Source organism: Macaca nemestrina, chromosome 8, assembly GCF_043159975.1.
Source record: "Macaca nemestrina isolate mMacNem1 chromosome 8, mMacNem.hap1, whole genome shotgun sequence".
NCBI lineage: Eukaryota > Metazoa > Chordata > Mammalia > Primates > Cercopithecidae > Macaca > Macaca nemestrina.
Genome location: NC_092132.1, coordinates 150,723,054 through 150,744,501, shown reverse-complemented (window position 1 = coordinate 150,744,501; position 21,448 = coordinate 150,723,054). Strand labels below are relative to the sequence as shown.

The window sequence follows — 21,448 nt, the reverse complement described above, 5'->3', positions numbered from 1 at the left end:
CCCTGCAACTGTAGTAGCTACGATGGGAAGTGAATTTCTCACACATGTGGCACGTCTAGGTCTCTGAGACACAGGTCCCTTCTTCAGCTGCTGTGGCAGACGGGAAAAGGTCTTGCGAGGGCAATCAAAGACGCTGAGCCAGAAGTTGAGTACATCACTTCCATATTCCTAACAGACCAGAACCCATCACAAGGTTCCTTTAATCCACAAGATTCCAAAAAAGACATTCCACTTGATGGAGACCAAAAATATTTCATGAACGACATCAATGATGTTCATATTCACTTAGCTGATAACAAAAAAAGCAAATATATGGATGAGGTGTTTACAAAGCAATTTCTTCTTTGCTTTTTTTTTTTTTTTTTGATAATTTAAATTACAGGGATGAACTCCCTGATACTGTATTTCTAAAAACAAAAACAAGAAAACACAAACCTTCTTGATTACATGTGCGTTTTTTCCTATAGCTTTATTTTTCATAGAACCGTCTGATTTGGGTTACAGTAATGTTGGCTTGATGAAATGTTATGTAGGAGGCAGCCGGTCTTTTCCATTATCTGCACTAGCGCACAACGCTAAGCTTCTCTAGACTTGAAAGAGAACTCACTCGCCTGTAGGGTACTTGTGTCTTTTTCTTTTTTTTTTTTTGAGACGGAGTCTCGCTCTGTCGCCCGGGCTGGAGTGCAGTGGCCGGATCTCAGCTCACTGCAAGCTCCGCCCCCCGGGTTCCCGCCATTCTCCTGCCTCAGCCTCCCGAGTAGCTGGGACTACAGGCGCCGCCACCACGCCCGGCTAGTTTTTTGTATTTTTAGTAGAGACGGGGTTTCACCGTGTTAGCCAGGATGGTCTCGATCTCCTGACCTCGTGATCCGCCCGTCTCGGCCTCCCTAAAGTGCTGGGATTACAGGCTTGAGCCACCGCGCCCGGCCGTGTCTTTTTCAATGTTCAATCCTTAATCTTTTTTTCAATTCTTTCCTATGGTACTTTACTCACATTTTATCCTTTTTATTTGAGTCATTTTTGGTATTTTATCTTTTGCTAGAAAATCACCCATTTGCTACAGACTTTAAGATCTGCGGCCATAGAGTTGATGTTTTCATGTATAGTCATTTTTCCCCAAAATAGCTTGAGTTTTTAATGATGCCACTGAGCTGCATTGAGAAATATGAGCCTGTTAGAAGCAGAACAAAGAAAGAAAGAGAAACCTTTTGCCCAGAGGCCATACAATTTATATTCAACATGTGCCTGGCATCCAAGAAGTTCTTCCAGAATAAATAAATAACCTACGCTTTTAAATAAAAAAATTGCTGGCCGGGCGTGGTGGCTCACGCCTGTAATCCCAGCACTTTGGGAGGCCGAGGCGGGCGGATCACAAGGTCAGGAGATCGAGACCACAGTGAAACCCCGTATCTACTAAAAATACAAAAACTTAGCTGGGCGAGGTGGCGGGCGCCTGTAGTCCCAGCTACTCGGGAGGCTGAGGCAGGAGAATGGTGGGAACCCGGGAGGCGGAGCTTGTAGTGAGCCGAGATCGCGCCACTGCACTCCAGCCTGGGCAACAGCGTGAGACTCCGTCTCAAAAAAAAAATAAAAAATAAAATAAAATAAATTAAAAAATTGCTCTATTGTGAGGTTTTCATTGTTTATGTAAAGTTATATTATTTTTGTGATAGGGATAATTTCTCTTTTATGTTACTAAACATCTATAACATTTTTACTTCCTAGTTCCTTTTATCAGAATCATAGTTTGTCTAGCTTATTGATATTAACAAAGAACTCACTCTTGCTTTAAATTGTTTGTAACACTTGAATTTTTTTAATAGCATCCTAATTTATTTTTGTTTTTTCTAACTTTTTAATCTTATTAAATTTCTTTATTTTTTGATCATTTTGTTCTATATTAGAGGACTTAAAGATATACATTTTCCTTGAAACACAGGTTTTGCTGTCTCACATTGTTTCTATTAGAAAGTACTGTTCGCATGGCTTCCAGGTGGGATAGCATAGGCATTAAGATTTGAGTTTCTATTTAATGTAAAATTATAGTGGACTTCTGATGTCAATGAGATTTGCTTGTGGTTCTATTTTTATTGCATATTTCTACCTTAATTGGAATATTACAGGGCATGTGACCTATAACTTATTGTAATTTGTTAAGGTTCACTTTATGGTCAATTATATAATTGATTTTTAAAAATATTTTTTTTGAGAAAAACAATAAATAGGAGTATTCTGTAAGGGATGTGAGGTTCTTGAAACATTTCTTAAATCAAGTTTGCTATCCGTATTACTCACTACTTCATTGCTATATTACTGTTTTCCCTACTAGATGTATTTACTTCTGAAAGTTGGTTTTCTATTTGTTTTCAGCAGAGGCATTGATTGGGGTACCCACCTGTTCCATCAGAGTGTCCCCTACCTTCTCTGAGGCTCAGCTGCACTCAGTCATTAGGTTTCCCGTGCAGGTAGACTTTTAACATCTTTTCCTATTAACTTTTTCTTTCTGCCGAGGGTTTCCTTTGTTAACAACCTATAGTTGGCTTTTGCCTTTAACCTCACCCTGTTTGTGCTGTGGTCCACACTCACCCTGCAGCTTGTAACACATCTGCAATCAGCCTATTAACGGTAAAGGATATAAGGGACAGCTTGACTTGTGGCCAGGACAGAACAGAGATGACAGTGTACTGTTCACTTTAAACTTCTTTCTCCTGAAAATTCATGCTTCCAAATCACAGCCATATGCTTGGCTAGAACATGATTTGCACCCATGACTAACTGTGCACTGTAATTAGTATTGTATATTTGAGCACCACATGTGTATATATTTACTTATTTATAAAAGACGAAAACCTACCCTTTTATTAACATTTTGTACAACATAAAACACAAAAACTGTACATTTACGATACGTGATAGGAATAGATACAAATGAAATTTCAACTATTAAGAATGTTTTCTTGCCCTTCTATGTATCAATATTTCACCCATGGGTGGTGCCTCTCGTCCACCCACAAATTGTTTTTACGGTATATGAAAAGGGTGAACATCAGAATGCCCTCCCTTACATTTAGTATCACCAGATGATACAATAAATAGGACTTGGTTAGAAGTTTCTACTTCTCCTCTGAGGTCAGGAGTTCAAGATCAGCCTGGCCAACATGGTGAAAGCTCCGCTCTACTAAAAATACAAAAATTAGCCAGGCGTGGTGGCAGGTGTCTGTAGTCCTAGTTACTCAGGACAGCTGAGGCAGAAGAATTGCTTGAATATGGGAGGCGGAGGTTACAGTGAGCTGAGATTGCACCACTGCACTCCAGCCTGAGCGACAGAGCCAGACTCTGTCTCAAAAAAAAAAAAAAAAAAAAGCGTTTCTACTTTGAGTAATGGTGAGTAACTTTGGAGGTGGGCCAGGGCAGGATGAGGTGGTGAAGGATCATAGCCCCATTACACTGTGGTTGTCACGGAGGAGTTTAATGCTCCACACCTAGATCCCAGCTCTGCTTAGACTCCTTGATAGAGATTATGGGTCTGAGAATGTCATTTCGAGGTATTTGAGACAGGGGAGAAATTCTCAACTGTATGTGATATTTAATACATATTCCTTTTCTAGTCACTTACTTAAAATAAATACATGTTGACAAAGACAACTAAGAAAATAAAAATAAACTAAGAGGGAAAAATCACCCGTAACCATAATTAACATTTTGGTGTATAGCCTTCTTTTTAGTGTTTTACAAAATGATTATCATGAGATATGTATGTATTTGTGACACATGTACCTCCATCCTTTGGTCTTTCACATGCTATGGATACCTGAGACTCTTTGATCTTATGATCTTCATATTGACACCTATTATTCTTCATGATTTATCTAACCAATCCTCTGCTGTTTCAAGTTGAATCATTTCCAGCTCTTCATTGCTATAAATAGTCTTGCAGAAAACATTCTTGAAAAAATTTGTATAGTTGCTTCACTATTTCTTTATGATATTGATCCAGGAATATAATTTATGACTCAAAAGACAAGAACAATTTTAAGAGTCCTACTAAGAATTTTCACTACAATACTGTGATTTTATATCATCTATAGCATGACTACGAAATGCCAGTTTCTACATAACCTTTTCAATAATACATATTATTCACCTGTTTAAATCTATGCTAATAAGATAAGCAAAAATGGTATTTTACTTTTCTTTTTAAATTTGTACTTCTTTGATATATACTGGAGGTAAGTTTTTTAAAAAATATTTTCTTAGGTTATTGTGCACTGACTATTCTGATATGGAATGTGAACATATACTCTAAGTAAACATTTTTAAAATGAGTAATTATCAGAGGCAACATCTTTTTCCTTAAAATATTTTCCTCTCTATATTTATTACATAAGTAACCAGAACAGAAATACGAAGAAGAAAATTAGGTGGTATTTACGACAGCTGTAATGAGAACAACAAAATAGTTAACTCTAAGCAACACTGTTATAGGTTGAATTTCGTCCCCTCAAAGTTCATACATTGAGGTCCTAACCCTCAGCACCTCGAATGGTGACTGTATTTGAAGATACAGTCCTTGCAGATGAATTTAGTTAGGATAAGGTGTTGCTGGAATAGGCGGACCTCAATCCAATATGACTGTGTCCTTTTAACAAGGAGAATTTAGACACAGGGACAGAAACACAGACACAGGGAGAGCTCCTTGTGAGTCTGGAGGCAGAGATGAGGGTGAGGCTTCTCCAGCCACGGAATGCCAGAGATTGCCCCAAACCGCCGGGAGCTGGAGGACCAGCCTGGGGCAGATCCTCCCTCACAGTCACAGAAGGAACTCTCCCGCCGATGTCACCTGGATCTCAGACTTCCAGCCTCCAGAACTGGGAGACTGTACGTTCCTATTGTTTCAGCGACTCTATGTGGTATTTTGTTAGGACAGCCCTAGCAAGCTAACGCAGTTTGTTGGTTTGTGTGTGTATGCCTGAAGATAGATGTGTGACTTCAAAGGAGAAGAGTGGGCAGTGGCAGGGACTGCACCTTCACAGCGGGGCACAGTGGAGCTCCAGACCACGTTCCCGTCTTGCAGGATGCAGGTGATGGACTCGGATCCCTGGGTCTTGACAAAGCCATCGTCACAGTGGAAAGAAACTGAGCTCCCAAGTAGAAACCTGTCACCAAAACGCCGCCCGTTTATAGGAATGCCAGGATCATGGCACTCGTTCTGACCAAATGCTGAAAGAAAAAAAAGGAACAAAAATACTTGAGTATTAATTACACATATTAAAAGAGAAGAAAACAGAACAAGCTTGTAAAGCATTTGTATAATGTATATAATTATATACATTTCAGTTGCATCATTCATAGATAATACATTAATAAATATCAGTGTCTAGTGAGAAAGAGGGAGCAGGGAGATGAACAGATATAACTATTATTTATACAGCAATTTAGGGTTTGTAAAGCACTTTTCATATGAGCTTAGACGAAGAGAGAACTGATACAGTGGGTGGTAGAAAGTGGGCTCAGGATTTCTCTCGTTAGAATTGTGATTTTTTTTTCTTGCTATGTCAGGACTCGGACATTGGGCAGATGACTCGATGCTCTAAGCCTAGCTATCTTTATTTACAGAATGAGAGGCTATTAAGTTTATATCCTCTAGTTACTGTAACATTAAATGAAACAATTATTGCCTAATTCTAAGTATTGTACCTAAGAAAGTAGGCAGTTAGTACATCATAATAAAGTATTATTCATATTAATATTCTCTCACTTTATTCCCTCTACAGTGCATTTAAGTAGATATTCTTATATAAAATAGGTTTTAAGATGAGGAGCCTAAAGCAAAGAGAAGTTAGTTGTCATTAAACTTCACTAATTACATACTAGTGCTGTATTTTAATCCTTGGCTCCTGACATCATATTACTCAGTTGTTTTTACTACACTACTTTGTTGCAGGAAAGATGCATAGGCGGCTGAGTGGGTGGGTGGATGGTTGTATAGATGGGAAGAAGAATAGAAGGAAGAATGAGTGCCTGGCTGGCTATATGGATGAATGGAAGGATGGATGGAAAGATGAATTGAAGGATGGATGAATGGATGGACAGATGGAAGGATGGACAAATGGAGGGATATGGATGGATGGATGGATGAAATAATAGATAAATGGATGAACGAAAGGATAGAAGGAAGGGAAGGATGAATGGAAGGATATGGATAGATGGATGGATGGAAGGATAAATGGAATGACAGATGGAATAATGGATGAATGGATGGACAGATGGATGAATGATGAATGGATGCATGGAAAGATGGATAAACAATGGATTGATGGAATGATGGATGGATGGAATGATGAATGGATGGAGGGACGGATGGATGGATAGATGGAAGGATGGATGGAATGATGGATGGATGGAATGATAAATGGATGGATGGATGGAATGATAAATGGATGGAAGGATGGATGATGGATGGATGGATGGATAGATGGAAGGATGGATGGAAAGATGGATGGAAGAAAGGATGGATGGATAGACGCATGGATGGATGAAATGAGGGATGGATGAATGAAAGGATACAGATGGATGGATGGATGGATGGATGGAAGAATAAATGGAATAATGGTTGGGTGGGTGCATGGATGGATGGAATGATGGATGGATGAATGGATGGATGGATAAATGGAAAACCACAGAGAAAGAGATGTAAGGAGATGAAAGAGAGAGGAGATCCAGCTCCTTAGTTTAGGAGTGATGACACCACCAATCTAAATACAGTGATGCATTTGTTTTTAAGTTTTCAGGATAACACTATATAATTTTACTACTCTCATTTTCGTAATGATCATAAAACTTCTGAAGTATCAGCCGTGAAATGCAGCTTCACATACATATAAGCAAAATGGGAACACGTGAGTAAAATGGGAACTTGGATGTGTTGACTGTGTGGGCGTACTTACTGGTGTAAGTGATGTTGAACCCTCTGCCAGTAGTGGAATGGTCGGACTGAAATTCCAAGCGAACTATGTGTCCACTGCTGGCCAGCTGGGAAGGCACTTCATTGCCAGAAAAAGTACCCAGGACAGTTATGTCAGAAATGCCATCATCCTTGACCGCAAGAAAGTCAAATTGAGGCTCCACATCAAAATCATTAAAGATTAGGTGAATTCGACTTCCTGGCTCCGAGATAATCAACCAGACACAGTTCATGTTGTTCCCATATTCCTCTGGATAATTTGGTGAGAGAATAATCCCAGATGATGCCGTAAAGTTGAAGAAACATGAAACTGTGAAGACACAAATATATTTTCAAACAGTTTTGCACATATCCAAAGAACTGCCGTGTGAAACAGATTGCTAAGAACCTGGAAAGGCAATTCATGCCTACAAATAGCTATGATGATCCAACTATTTTAACATAAGTAATTCTGGACCATAATGTTTTCTCCTCTCCTGATTTGTAAGTCGAATATTTCATTATCTTATAGAGCACAACCAGAACCTATACATAATCAAGCACAAGCTTGGTTCAAAAATGATCCTTTCAAGTTGACTAAAAACGTGTGCCAAATATTATAATTTCTAGTTATAACTTTCTGCCTTCAGAAGAGCAAATATTAATATATGGAAAAGTATATGCCTATATCCTAGGAACAATTCAGCCTGCTCTTTTGTGATAACTTTTAATTTATATTTTATACTTTCCTGTAAGTGCATTTCTCCAGTTATTTAAAATTTTTATTAGTTACAGGGTAAAGATGAATAAATAAATAACTTGGAAACATCAGATCATGTTCTAGTTGGATAATATAAAAATATTTTGAAAAATCCACTTTTAAGAGTATATACTTAAAATCATATATATATAAAATACATAAATAATTTTTCGGAGGGAGAAACTGTTGGATTTCTCTCTAGAGTACATTTTTGCTTCTTATTCCACATAATTTCATACCCACTTTTCAGCCATTGCCATATTTATTTACAAATAAACCCTCCTTTAAAATTGACTGTGAAGTCTTTTCTACTTGTTAAAATAGCATTTTTAAGAGGAAGTGGGCAGCTCGTCAACTGAATTCCAAACCAGTACCACCACCCATGCTCACACTGGTGAACAGCTTGTGTTTAAGTGTTATACAGCATTATTAAGTCACAAAAGACTCTCTTGCTGTACTGATGTCTGATACAGCAGAACATGATCAGCTTTTGATGGAAACAATGATATACGTGATGACCTTTCTGGCAGGAAACGTTCAAGTACATTTTATCGAGTAGATGTAATAAAATTATAAATTAGTTTTTATTAAATGAAGAAAGCAGGCAAGTTGGTGTTTGAGAATGTCCTTGCATGTTTCCAGTAAATGTGGCACCCTGAGCTATTCTGAAAGCTGCCCTCCCTAAATGGACGGTCTGTGTCTTTCTCCTTCTCTCCCCTTGCAAGATCCTTGCAGGACAGGAGGGAGTCCAGGTCAAGGCGCAATACTCACATACACAGCTGGGCTTGTTGCCAGACCACTGATTGTTCTGCTGACAGGTGATAACTCTCTCCCCCACCAACTCAAAGGCCGCCGGGCATTCAAAGGTGAGTGTGTCTCCATGGAGGAAACTGCTGCCCGTCCGCTTCCCGTAGGCGGGGATTCCAGGATCCCCACACCCTCCCTTTTCAATTTCTGAAAATGGAAAAACAAATGAACCCTTAAAAAAAACACACACACAAGGAATATTTTTATCTCTCCACTTTAGAAAGTGAACACATGGCTTCTTTTTGCTGAACTAAACATCATTTTTGTAAACAGTTTCTAAAGGATATTCAATTGATCTTAAATCTAATTTCAAATACCAAAAAAAAAAAAAAAAAAAAAAAGGAAGGTCATTTCACAAAGAGAAAGGTATTTAATTTGCTGTCTTTTAAGGGATACACATGGCTACACAGATATGCTGACAACACAAATGCTGCAATTAATCAGTGCACCTTCTGGATATGTCTGGTCTTTTCTCTGCAATTGCTACTACTAAAATGCAAATACCAGTTTTGTTTTCAACTATGTGCTTTTTGCCATAAACAATACAAAAAAGATTCTTCATTCCCTACTGAGTATTTAAATAAATAGAATCTATTTGAATCGTCTTTCCCTAAAATGAATGTTAACACTCATTTATGAAACAGAATGAAAAACAGTTTGGTCTACAGAGGAAAACAAAATATTCAGAATCAATCTTTCATTAACACATCACTGTAATAAAACATGCATCCAAATACACCAAACCTATAATACATTTCAAACGTTGATCTGTCTCAAATGTTAACTATGCAGAATGTTTTCATTAAAATGTGTTCTTTATTTATTCATTTTAAAGAATTTTTTTGAGAACCACTGTGTGTCAGGTCCTCTTCTAGGTATTGGGCTTAGTGAACAAAAGAGATAAAATCCTTGCACACGTGGGGCTGGGGCTGGACATGATTTGGCTGTGTCCCCACCTAACTCTCACATTGAATCCCACGTGTTGTGGGAGGGATCCGGCGGGAGGTAACTGATCATGCGGGCAGGTCTTCTCCGTGCTGTTCTCATGATAGTGAGTAAGTCTCAGGAGATCTGATGGTTTTCTAAGGGGGAATTGCCCTGCACAAGCTCTCTCTTTGCCTGCTGCCATCATGTAAGACGTGACTTGCTCCTCCTTGTCTTCCACCATGATTGTGAGGCCTCTCCAGCCATGTGGAACTCTAAGTCCGTTAAATCTTTTTCTTTTATAAATTGCCCAGTCTTGGGTATGTCTTTGTCAGCAGTGTAAAAACGGACTAATACAGGGTTTATGTTTTATGGAGGAAAATTTTTTTTAATTATTATTATTATTTTTTGAGACAGGGTCTCACTCTATTGTCCAGGCTGGAGTGCAGTGATGTGATCATAGCTTCCTGCAACCTCCAACTCTTGGGCTCAAGTGATCCCCCCACCTCAGACTCCCAAAAATGAATGTGATTTGATGATGGGTAATTTAAGACAAGATAGAGGGGTATAGAGAGATGGATGGAGGAGGCGGCAGTGAAGAAAATGCCCTGAAGGAAGAAGGCAATCAGCCCTTTGAGAAAGCGATGTGATCCCAGTGTGCCTGGCAGGGCAGTGAGGGACAAATGGGCAGAGGTGGCTTGGAGAGGAAGGGAGGCCCTGCCTCTCGGGCTTCCTGTTTGTGCAGAGTGATGCAGGAAGAAGGCATTGCAGGGCTTTGGAGGAGACCTGGCGTCCTCTGACGACAGGTTTCAAAGATCCCTCTGCAACGTTGGAAGAGCAGAGGCTGGAGAAAAGTGAGTTCCAGCAAATTCAAGGTGGTTTCTCTGGACACCTATCCCCAAAATGCATTGGTTTTACTTTTAGAATTCTTCATGGAGAATTATTATCTTGCAGGGGCTAAGAGCAAATTCCAATTTATGGGTGTTTGTTGTTGTTGTTTTTTAGTAAAGTACTTCCTTTCTTTTTTTCTTTTTATTTCCATAGGTTTTGGGGGAACCCAAGCAGTATATGCTGAACTCAATTTGTAGTTTTCTATTCCTTATCCCCTTCACACCCTTTCCCTGAGTCACCGAGTTCTACTTTATCATTCTTAGGCCTTTGCGTCCTCATAGCTTAGCTCCCACTTATGAGGGAGAACATATGATGTTTGGTTTTGCATTCCCGAATTACTTCACTTAGAATGATAGTCTCCAACCCCATCCAGGTTGCTGCAAATGCTATTAATTCATTCCTTACTATGGTTGAGTAGTATTTTGTCATACACACACACACACACACACACACACATATGTACACATATATACATACATATATGCACACACAGATATACACACACACACACACATATACACACACACAGTTTCTTTATCCACTCATTGATTGATGAGCATTAAGTTGGTTCTACATGTTTGCAATTGCAAATTGTGCTGCTATAAACATGTATGTGCAAGTGTCTTTTTCATAACCTAACCACTTTCTAATCAAGCTGTGAGTTTTGGGAATGTTTGTAGAAGTGACTCAGAACTGAATTTCAAGATGGTTTGAAGGTCTGCTGTGAGGGATATGGAAACACTCAGAGGTTGATCCAGAGATGTTATATTGCATTCAGGAGGAGAAACTTTACCTCTAAGTGTCTCGGAATATCAAAGAACTGAAGTTTGCATACATTAGCACACTAGTATGAAGATATTCAATACATAGGATATCACCACCTTCTGTGAAGCAGAATAGCACACACACAAAATGCAGGCATTTGGTTGAGGTTCAAGGTACGCTGCTAACCTCACACCTTAGGCTGCCAAACAAAGATGATCCTTACAGGGTCAGCTCTATGAAAGCGAAACGTTCCTAATGCAACACAAGCCAAAGAAATCTACAGACAGCACCGTTGCTTAAAGATAGTTCTTGGAGTTGAAGTTGTTGAACTTGAGTTGAACAGAGCTGGGAATGGGTTTACCTAAATTTATCGCTTGGGAGGCCTTGAGTGAGCATTTGTCACTGAAATTGACATAGTGAATGCAAAACCCTGCATGGTTTATAATAGAAAAGAGCTCTTGTTTGATGTGGGCTCTCCTTTGGGAAGCTGGCTGGGCACCCAGGTCCTGGCATAGCACAAAACTCCGCAGTCAGGCGTCCAGGCACCAGATTTGGTGTTTGCTGGGACACTGTGATCAATTTAGTCTCATCAAGCCTCAGTTTTCACATTATGAGCTTCCTACTTCCCACCTCAAAGGGTGGCCATGAGAATTAAAGAATAAAATTCATGGAAATTACCTGGCATGTTGCACTGGAAGTAAAATTATTGCTATGATTATTAGCAAGCCTTAAATGTTTCTTTCTGCCTCTGTGATGCTGAAGTTTACAATTTCTTCTTGGAGTAAAATAAATTATGGCATTTTGGATACTATTTGTAATATTAATTAATACAGGGAGCTCTACTGTGCAGGGGTTTCAGAAATAAAATGAGGGTGAGGGTCTTTCTGCTTTCCATGCTGAGGGTCAAGAGAGTCCTTTGGTTACCTGATCTCACCAAAGAGGCTGGTGTTTGTTTATCCTGATGCATGGTTACTGCTGGCTGTGGACAGAACCTGTGCTGGACACATCCCTTATCAGGCATTAGGGGCTGACTAGTAACTATCAAAGTACAGTCCAAACTCAGCAGGTTTGCGTGTTTCACCTAGCTTTTGTTCTTTAGTTATAGAAGAAATGGAAGCTTGTTTCATAATTATGCCAGTGATATTTCATTTGGAGGAACTACTTTGGAATGTTTTGCATTCTTGATTTCTTACACACTGAGTGTTACTACTGCCTCCAAATTATGGTGACAAAATTGATACAGGTTTTGGAATTTTATTTGAGGGTCATATCACCTTCAGGTAGAGTAGAAGATGAGTAAGATACTGTTGACATTGATACAGTATGTGTGTCAAACCCCCTTCTCTGTATGTCAGAGATGATTTTGACATATTTTCTTAGAAACAAACACTATGGCCAGATGCGGTAGTTCACGCTTGTAATCCCAGCACTTTGGAAGGCTGGGGTGGGAGGATCACCTGAGATCATGTGTTGGAGACCAGCCTGGCCAACATGATGAAACCATATCTCTACTAAAAATACAAAAATTAGCCGGGAATGGTGGTGCATGCTTGTAATCTCAGCTACTGGGGAGGCTGAAGCAGGATGATTGCTTGAACCCAGGAGGTGGAGGTTGCAGTGAGCCAAGATCACGACACTGTACTCCAGCCTGGGTGACAGAGCGAGACTCCATTAAAAAAAAAGAAAACAAAAAACAAACAAACACTATGATTTGATATAAATTCAAAGATTGATGCACCTAAAGCAAAAACAAAACAAAACAAAATGCTGTTCAAAATATCTCTTCCAAATTATTGAACTAGACATAAGATTTGATAATGAAGGGGCCTAAGGAAAATAGTGTCAAAGGATCATTCTGGAGAGCTTACATAGTCCAGTTACAAATACTGTCACACATCCCTCTCTTCCCCAAAATACATCACACAGAAATTTTCTCGATTGCTCTAGCTGTATTCCCAAACATGCCATGTCGCGCCTCAGTTCAGGTTCTCACCCGTCGCTGTCTATCATCATTTGCCATCATAGACGCTGTTGAGGTCCTCTCACTGCTCCCCATGCTGCAGCCAAAATATTTTCCCAAACTCCAATCCTAAGGATGACCCTACTTTGCTTGAAATGTTTCTGGTGACCAACTTTATTCTTAGTCTAGATCCTATCCAGGACTCAGGAAGCCCTGTGTGATGTGAACATCACTGTCTTCTCCTAGGACATATTTCATTAGCTCTTTCCTGGTATTTCACAATCCAGGCATGCTACAATTTATTTTAGTATGTGAGGGTGTCTTCCCTCTTCAGCCTCCACACCTACTGTAAATATTTAGTCCATTCTTTCTTCTGTTGTCTTATCTAACCATGCGCTGTTGATATTCTAATTCAGTCTGCACTTGCTCAGGGATGGCCCATATCCTACATGTGTCTAGCACCACTCTTTTCTGCTGCAAGACTTGCCACTCTGATTATATTTATTTTTTGTGCTTTACTGTAAGCCCTGGGAGAGTCTATCTTGGTGATTGTGAAATCTGCAGCACCTATTCAGAGTCAACACACAACAGATGCTTTTCTAAATTATTGTTCTTATTAAACTTGCAACTTAATGATTTTTATTCTCACTCACATTTACATACTTAATTGTATTTTAATTGACAAATATAAATTGTATATATTGTTCATCTACAGCATGTTATTTTGAAATATGTGTATGTATCATCATGGCTAAGCAAAGCTAATTAATATACTCATTACCTTACTTACTTTTGATTTTTTTCTTGAGAACACCTATAGCCTTAGCAATTTTCAAAAATATAACACATTATTAGCCATAGTCACCATGTTGTATAATAGATCTCTTGAACTTATTTATATGTTGCATTTATTTATTTGAGATGGAGCTTCGCTCTGTTGTCCAGGCTGGAGTGCAGTGGCATGATCTCAGCTCACTGTAACCTCTGCCTCACAGATTCGAGAGATTCTCTTGGCTCAGCCTCTTGTGTAGCTGGGATTATAGGCATGCACCACCACGCCTACCTAATTTTTGTATTTTTTAGCAGAGATGGAGTTTCACCATGTTGGGCAGGCTGGTCTCAAACTCCTGGCCTCATGTGATCTGCACTCCTCTGCCTCCCAATATGCTGGGATTACAGGCGTAAGCCATTGTGCCTGGCTTTGTATGTTGTATTTATAGGCATGTGTGTGTATTATATGTTCTATTTATATGAAGATTTTATATATTCTGGAGAATCTGATGAAGCTCAGTCCCTTTTTATTCTTTGTTCCAGACAGAGATCTGCAAAAATGGAAAAGTATACAAGCAATAAAGGGAAAATAAAACTTCTATATTGGTAAATTGCATCTATGTTGTTTACAAACATATCCCCAAGTTTTCATGAGAATAAGTGAGATTTTTTAAATTGTCAAAGAAGATTTTGAGTTGCATATGATATTTAATTCTTGGCACTTACAATGAATGATTAGCCACTAGCTACAGTGACTTTTCACACTTGTCAATTCTTTTTAAAAATAAGTGTACTTTAGATATACTTTAGAAAACTGGCCTTTTAAAAAAATAAATAACAGAGGACTAAATACTACAAGAGAAATAGAGAAAAAGAACTATGAAGGTAGAAATAAATGAGTGTGGACCTATGATGAATTTTTAAATATCCAATTTGCACATAAGAATGTATTTGATGTATACTTGAATTTCAAAAAGGGCTGAGAAGAGGGCAGAAAGGAATGAGACATAGCTGTGCCTTCAGAAGCATAGTTAGCACACTTGCTTGTTTCCTTTTGTGTAGTCAACCATGGGGGTCCCAGGAGCTACATGGAAACACGTCCAGGGAGTTGCCTGGTCCTTTAGATTCTGCTGCTGCCACATCCCCTGCTAACACTGTTTCTCGTGTTGCTGGCAGGTCAGGCAAGGCAGGGCTGTGCACAGACACAAGACAGCTAGTACAGAACTCACTCAGTCTACACTGCTGTGTGTTCTTTGTTCTCTGTGACCTGCTTCCACAAGTAGATGAGAACTCCATGAATGACAGCTTTATCAGGTTCTTTCTCTTCCCTTCCAAAACCACTTATGAAAGTTCTTTGTATAAAAGCACTCAATGAATAAAATTAAATTCTAAAATTATGTTCACCCATAGTCATGTATATGAAGAGCAATTTCTCTAAATCTCAATAGATGACGATTGCATTATATAAGCTAATACCCCTGAATTTTAGTGAGAATGATTTACCAAGAGTTTAAATCACACCACGTTCTGCTCCCACAGTTGTGCTTGTGTTACCAAATTTATTCTGGATGGGGTAGTAAAATTTCTGTTTGACATATGAAATATACTAGGTTGCTGCAGTCTTTGTTACCTTGAAGAGTTCATTTAGATTCTTCCAGTTATCACAAAATTGATGTACTGTGATGATGTTCCATAAATAAGATGGACCTTTAAATTCCATATGCGTTGCCACTGGATTGCAATTAATATTCTGTAGAAACCACTTTGCTGTAGTTGTTCAGGAAATATTTCTTAAAAATAGTGGAAAACATTTAGATTTCAGACAGCTAACTTTTTATCTCCCAAAATAGCAGACCAAACCTCTTATCGTCTGTGTAAGATATTTACACAACTTCTTACATGCTTATTCGTATAAAAGCATTCGTGTTGTCTAGCCTGTATGTCTGCCTTTTTCCTCATGTGCTATTTGACCACCACCTGTATTCTGAACTCAGGGCTTAAAAAATTTAAACACACACTAGAATAGTTAAGGTGTTCCAGGGCTACCATAACTACTATCTGTGGTAAGCCTTAACAAACAGATTAAAATGGCCCAAAAATCAGTACATGCTTTCATTTTCTGGCTGAAGAGAGAGTGAGTAAAAGCAACAGTTTCTTGTGCAAGTGACCATGTTGTGCCTGCTCTTAGATTAATTCTCATTTTTTCCCCCTAAGACTTTCACTCAGAAATCCCTAAAATAACTGATTTATTTTCATCATCTTTGGAAAACAAGATTGCAGCACATGAATGGAAATCTACCCGTCCTGTTTTATGGAGAGAGCGTGAGAACATTTCCACGTGGTGTGGACGTGGCACATGCTCCCGTCGTTACTGAAAACCACACGACACAGCACAACCCAGCACTTGGACAGACGCGGAACCTCCCTGACTTTGTCCTTGTCTGTCATGATCAGTCACATAAGCCCAGAAAGTAGCGGATTGCTGTTACAGTGGCCTGTGCTTGTTAAAATGATGTGTAATCCTGCTTAATTACAGTGTTCAGGGGAAATTCTGTTGTGTCCATGAAATATCGTATTTGCTTTTCATACAAACGTGCTCTGACTAAAACAAGAATGAGATGATTCCAAAGGTGTAGTCAAAAGCTAAGATGAAGCAGGAATTATGCCTGTTGTGTTTTCCTTTCTCTTTTGTGGTCCCAGTGTGAAACGCTGGACTCTGGAAATTCGGGCTATAAGTAACCACAGAAATGAACTGTCTAAGCACCTCATCTTGCTTGTCTCATGGAGACTATGAGTGTATACATTTTCAAACTCGTTTATAGCACTGTCCAAATTATTTATTAGTGCTGTTGGAATTCAGAACTTTGTTGGTGATACTGCCCAGAAAACTAAGATACTGGACCTCAGAGAGCACTTACTGGGAAAACAACAATTTTATTCAAGATATTGGTCAACTACAATCATGGAGTCGTATTTCCTTGGCCAAATTCCCTGACGGTCCCGCTGATCTAGTAACCCGATTTGGGAATATAAGAGGATTGATTTTGAGCTGAAGATTCAGATCCAACAAGGTCCCGTGTCTCAGCTCAAGAGGTCTGTCTGCCATAACTTGCAACGTAATGAGAAGCAGGTTTTCCAGTGGACCCACTGCCTGCACCAGAGCAAGAGAAATCTACATCGACATCACAGGGCATCTCCACGGAATTTCCAAATTGGCGATAAGGTAGACACACGGGATTCCACAAACAAATGTCAGACCATAGTAGGAAATGAGAAGGAAGAAGGAGTCATTTTAAAGGATATAATGTTTCCTTTTTAATATTATAGACTTCTTTTAAAGAAATAGAAAATGAATGCAAGAGCCAAGCTAGTAAGGAAAAGCACCTCCGAATAAATGAAAGGTATGTATAATGCAATTTTACTTTCCAGAATTAGCAGAAATTTAGTCCTGAAAAATCATCTTGTTATAGTGTTACTTTAATTTGTACTATACTCAAGGCATACAAATATTTAATGCTCTGCTGTGTCTGTCGCCATTGTTTAAGGCTGAAACGCCAGTGAGAAACCTCATGGAGGTCGAGGCTTCTCAATGACACAAGCTGCGCTGTTCTCTAATTCTTAGCTCAGCAGGAACTGCACTTGTTGCCTCAGCAAGTGACAAATTTCTGAGTGCCTAAGTGGTCATCCTCACAGAGGATCTATTAGGCTTACAATCTGCACCCACCAGATGCTCCTGGTTTATTCTTGAGTTTGGGTTCATCGTAAAGTTTAAAAATAAAACTGACTCCACTGTTGTTTCCAAAATGAATAACTGAAAATGGAGGATGAAGGTCCCGATTGCCAGATGAAGCCAAGTGAACAAAATAGGAGTAAAAATTTACTATTCTAGAATTTCTGTTTTCAAGTAATAAAAGTACAAACATTTTTATTTTAAAATAGGCATATATACTGATTTTTAATAAAAATTCTATGTATTTGTTTTGCCTGTTGGGAGGAGGATATTCAAGTGACCCTCAGCTACCTAGGAAATTCTGAAACCTGGAAAATCCCAGGTCTGGCCAATTGCTATAGATTCATGACCCCTTTTATCAACAGCAATGACAAGCAAATAAATAGCGAAAAAAAGTGGAGAAATAATTCAGATTAGTTTCATCACCTACAAGTTTTTAACAAATAGCACATGTTCTTATTGAATACCAAATAGCCAACATCTCAAGAAAAAAACAAAACAAAACAAAAAACCCCGCATATCCAGATTCATTGAAAGAAATAATCTTCACCAATACAGTTTTTCATAGATTAGTTGCTTCATTCTCCTGCTACTTGTAGACCATAGTCTGGAAGCAGGATAGCAAAGTGAGTAGAAACATAGACTCTAGAAATAGATCCTGTTTTAGATGGAATCTCAGCAACATAAATTATCTATGTGACTTTCTGCGAGTGGTCGAAGTACCTGTTTGTTTACCTAATTGTGGATAATCGTTCCCATCTCCTTAAAGATCCAATGCAAAGTGCTTAAATAGAGCCTGGTGTATATTAAATTATATCACTTTGCTATTACTAACATCATCATTGATATTACTTTTAATTTCAATAGTTGGGAAGTCATTCAACTTAAGGAAAGCTAAACTAAGTCCCCAAAATCATTTGATAAAAGTCCTTAAAAGATACAACTACTCTATGGTATTCCTTGAAAACTTAGAACCCCAGTCTAACCACGAGAAAAGCATCAGGTAAATACCACCTGAGGAACAGTCTACACAATACCAACCAGGACTCCTCAAAACACCCAAGGTTGTCAAACCAAGGAAAGGCAGTTACAACCCAGAGGGACCAGGTGAGGCAGGACAGTTAACTCAGGGTGGATCTGGGTGGTTCCTGAGACAGGAAAAGGTCACTAGGAAAAAAAACAGCCATGGAAATCTGAATAAAGTATGACCTTCAGTTAATAATGTTTCCATATTGTGATGAATGTGCCTAAGAATATGAAATATTAAATATAGGGAAACTGGCTGTGGGGTGGACACAAATGCTCTGTACTATCTTTGCAACTTTTCTGTAAACCTAAAACTACTTTAAAATTAAAAATTTTTAATTTTAAAAAAGAAGTGTTATTTTTAAATGTGTACTACTGTCCTGGTTAAAAATTAGTCAAATTCTAAAATTTGGTGTCTCAATACCTTTGTCATGCTTGCAATGATTCCTTTTAGGTATAGATTATAGAATACTAAGATTTTGAACATTCTATTACTTTCACCATTCTGGGCATGGATTGAAGATTCCTTAAACAGATAAAGATGGTACATGTTTACACTCCAATATATTAAAAATAATAAGTAAAATGCTTCCCATGATTGAGAATAATCACTCTTTCCTGCTTCTCTTGGTTCAGTTATCTAATAATCAGAATTTATCATATATTAAAGAGACAAATACTGCCTATTTATAGTTTTCCTCTGTGCTGTAGATTATAAAAAAAGACACTAAAAACTGTAAAGTTTTACTGTGGTGATGGTCATTTTATTACAATAACTGAGGACAATAAAGCTTCATTCGCTGATTCTTTGCTCATTTTCAGTATGAAAAATGAAAATTATATCTTTAATATTTTATAAAATTGATAGGCAATTTCTTTTCTTAAACTCGTAATACAAGACAATTGAAACCAAGTCTGGAGGAAAATGCATAGTCATAAAAGTACAAAGAGTGGTGGTCTTCAGACTGGACCCAGGGATTGGCCATGGGTGGGTTCTCCAGAAGGAAACAGTTGGATATAGGACGAGGACTGCTCTGAGCCCACGTTCCTGAGGGAGCCACACATAGAATGGGCAAAGATAAAGGAATGACCAAATGCAAAGGAGGGTTACTACATACAATCCCAGATTATGATTAAGAAAAGAGAAACATCATTCTCTACCTTACCGAAGACTTATTGTTTCATTTACGCAAAACAAAGAATAAAGGAGTTCTTACTATGAAAGTAACAATTTAGTAGACTCTAGTAAAATCAGCCAATTCAAGATAGTATTTAGCATGTTTGATTATGTGTTAATCCCCAAGATTAAAAAAAGTCCCAGATTTCTAAATGATAGATTCTACAGATATCTTTTTTTGTTTGAGACAGAGTCTTGCTCTGTTGCCCAGACTGGAGTGCAGTCTGTGATCTTGGCTAGCTGCAACTTCCACCTCAAGCAATTGACAGGTTCAAGCAATTGTCCTGTCTCAGCCTCCCGAGTAGCTGGACTGCAGGTGCACGACATCACACCCAGGTAATTCTTGTATTTTTAGTAGAGACAGGGTTTCACCACATTGGTCAGTCTGGTTTCAAACTTCTAACTTCAGGCGATCCACCCACCTCGGCCTCCCAAAGTGCTGGGATTACAGGCGTGAGCCATAGTACCCGGCCCCACAGATGTCTTAGAGTGTGAGCTGCAGCATCTGGCCCGACAGACTTAGAGTCTTACAGTTTGAGCCACCGCGTCCGGCCCTGCCGATGTCTTAGCGTGTGAGCCGCCGCGTCCGGCCTCACAGATGTCTTAGATTACGAACCACCGTACCCGGCCCTGCTGATGTCTTAGAATATGAGCCACCACGCCCGGCCCCACAGATGTCTTAGAGTGTGAGCCACCATGTCTGGCCCTGCCGATGTCCTAGAGTGGATTCTATCATCTACATCTATCTACCGTTCCCAAGACTGGGAGATCAATGATACCTCCAAGGTCACTCTACTCTGCACCAGTGTTTCATTCCTTTGAAACTTTGTTTCACTTATTGTCAGTATTGCTGCCTCTCCACATGAAGGGGCTACAGTTTCCTCAAGGGCTGGACTCACACTTAGCCACTCGGTATTCTTGATGGCATACAATTCTGGGGACCTGATCAATGTGCAGCCAATAACTTGGGGTTTTTTGAGGGAGTTGGAAAAAATGAGTCACAAGTTGAATCTGAAAGAGGAACCAAGAATCTTGGATGTGGGGCCACTTTCCACGTTGTTTTTCCACTCACTTTCCCCAAAATGCCCATTGAAAGAATCTTTCAAGAATTTCATGTGCATATCAGTAATTCTTATAATTGAATCTGTTTGAAAGCATTTTAAAAGGCATACTACTAAACAAATCTGTTGTAAGACAGAAACAGAAGACAGAAGACAAAACAGTACATTTTGAAAAAGAGCATGTTACAATAGGACTAGACTATGATCTGCCTTTTGGGAATCAAGTGGGAAAAAAAATTAAATATTTCAAATCTATTTTTGATGCATTATTCTGATGCTAGTGATTTTAAGTATTTTTCATTGTCTTAGTCCCCTTGTGCTGGGATAACAGAAAACCACAGACTGGGTAATGCATGAAGAGCAGAAATCTATTTCTCATGGTTCGAGAGGCTGGGAAGACCAAGATAAAGGCACTGGCAAGGTTGGTGGCTGATGAGAACTGCTCTCTACTTCTGAAATAGTGCCACGAATTCTGTGTCCTCCAGAGGGAGGAACACTGGTCCTTATGTGGCAGAAGGAGAAGGGCAAAGGGGTAGATTCTCTTGTTAAGCTCTTTATGAAGGGCCACAGCTCTTAGTGTTGTCAAATTGGCAACACCTGACTTTTACAGGGGACACCTTCAAACACCAGCAC

At 39.0% G+C, this 21,448-nt stretch overlaps 1 protein-coding gene across 2 annotated transcripts in view; it reads right to left on the bottom strand.

Moving 5' to 3' along the window:
• Window positions 1–21,448, bottom strand: part of LOC139355625 (CUB and Sushi multiple domains 1) — a 2,038,620-nt gene that overhangs the window by 444,627 nt on the left and 1,572,545 nt on the right. For both annotated transcript variants that reach the window (XM_071067488.1, XM_071067489.1), the window contains exons 13-15: window positions 8,475–8,657; window positions 6,948–7,274; window positions 5,026–5,220 (exon numbers count right to left, since the gene is read on the bottom strand). In XM_071067488.1, the coding sequence (XP_070923589.1) occupies window positions 5,026–5,220; window positions 6,948–7,274; window positions 8,475–8,657 (705 nt within the window). The remainder of the gene's footprint in view (window positions 1–5,025; window positions 5,221–6,947; window positions 7,275–8,474; window positions 8,658–21,448) is intronic.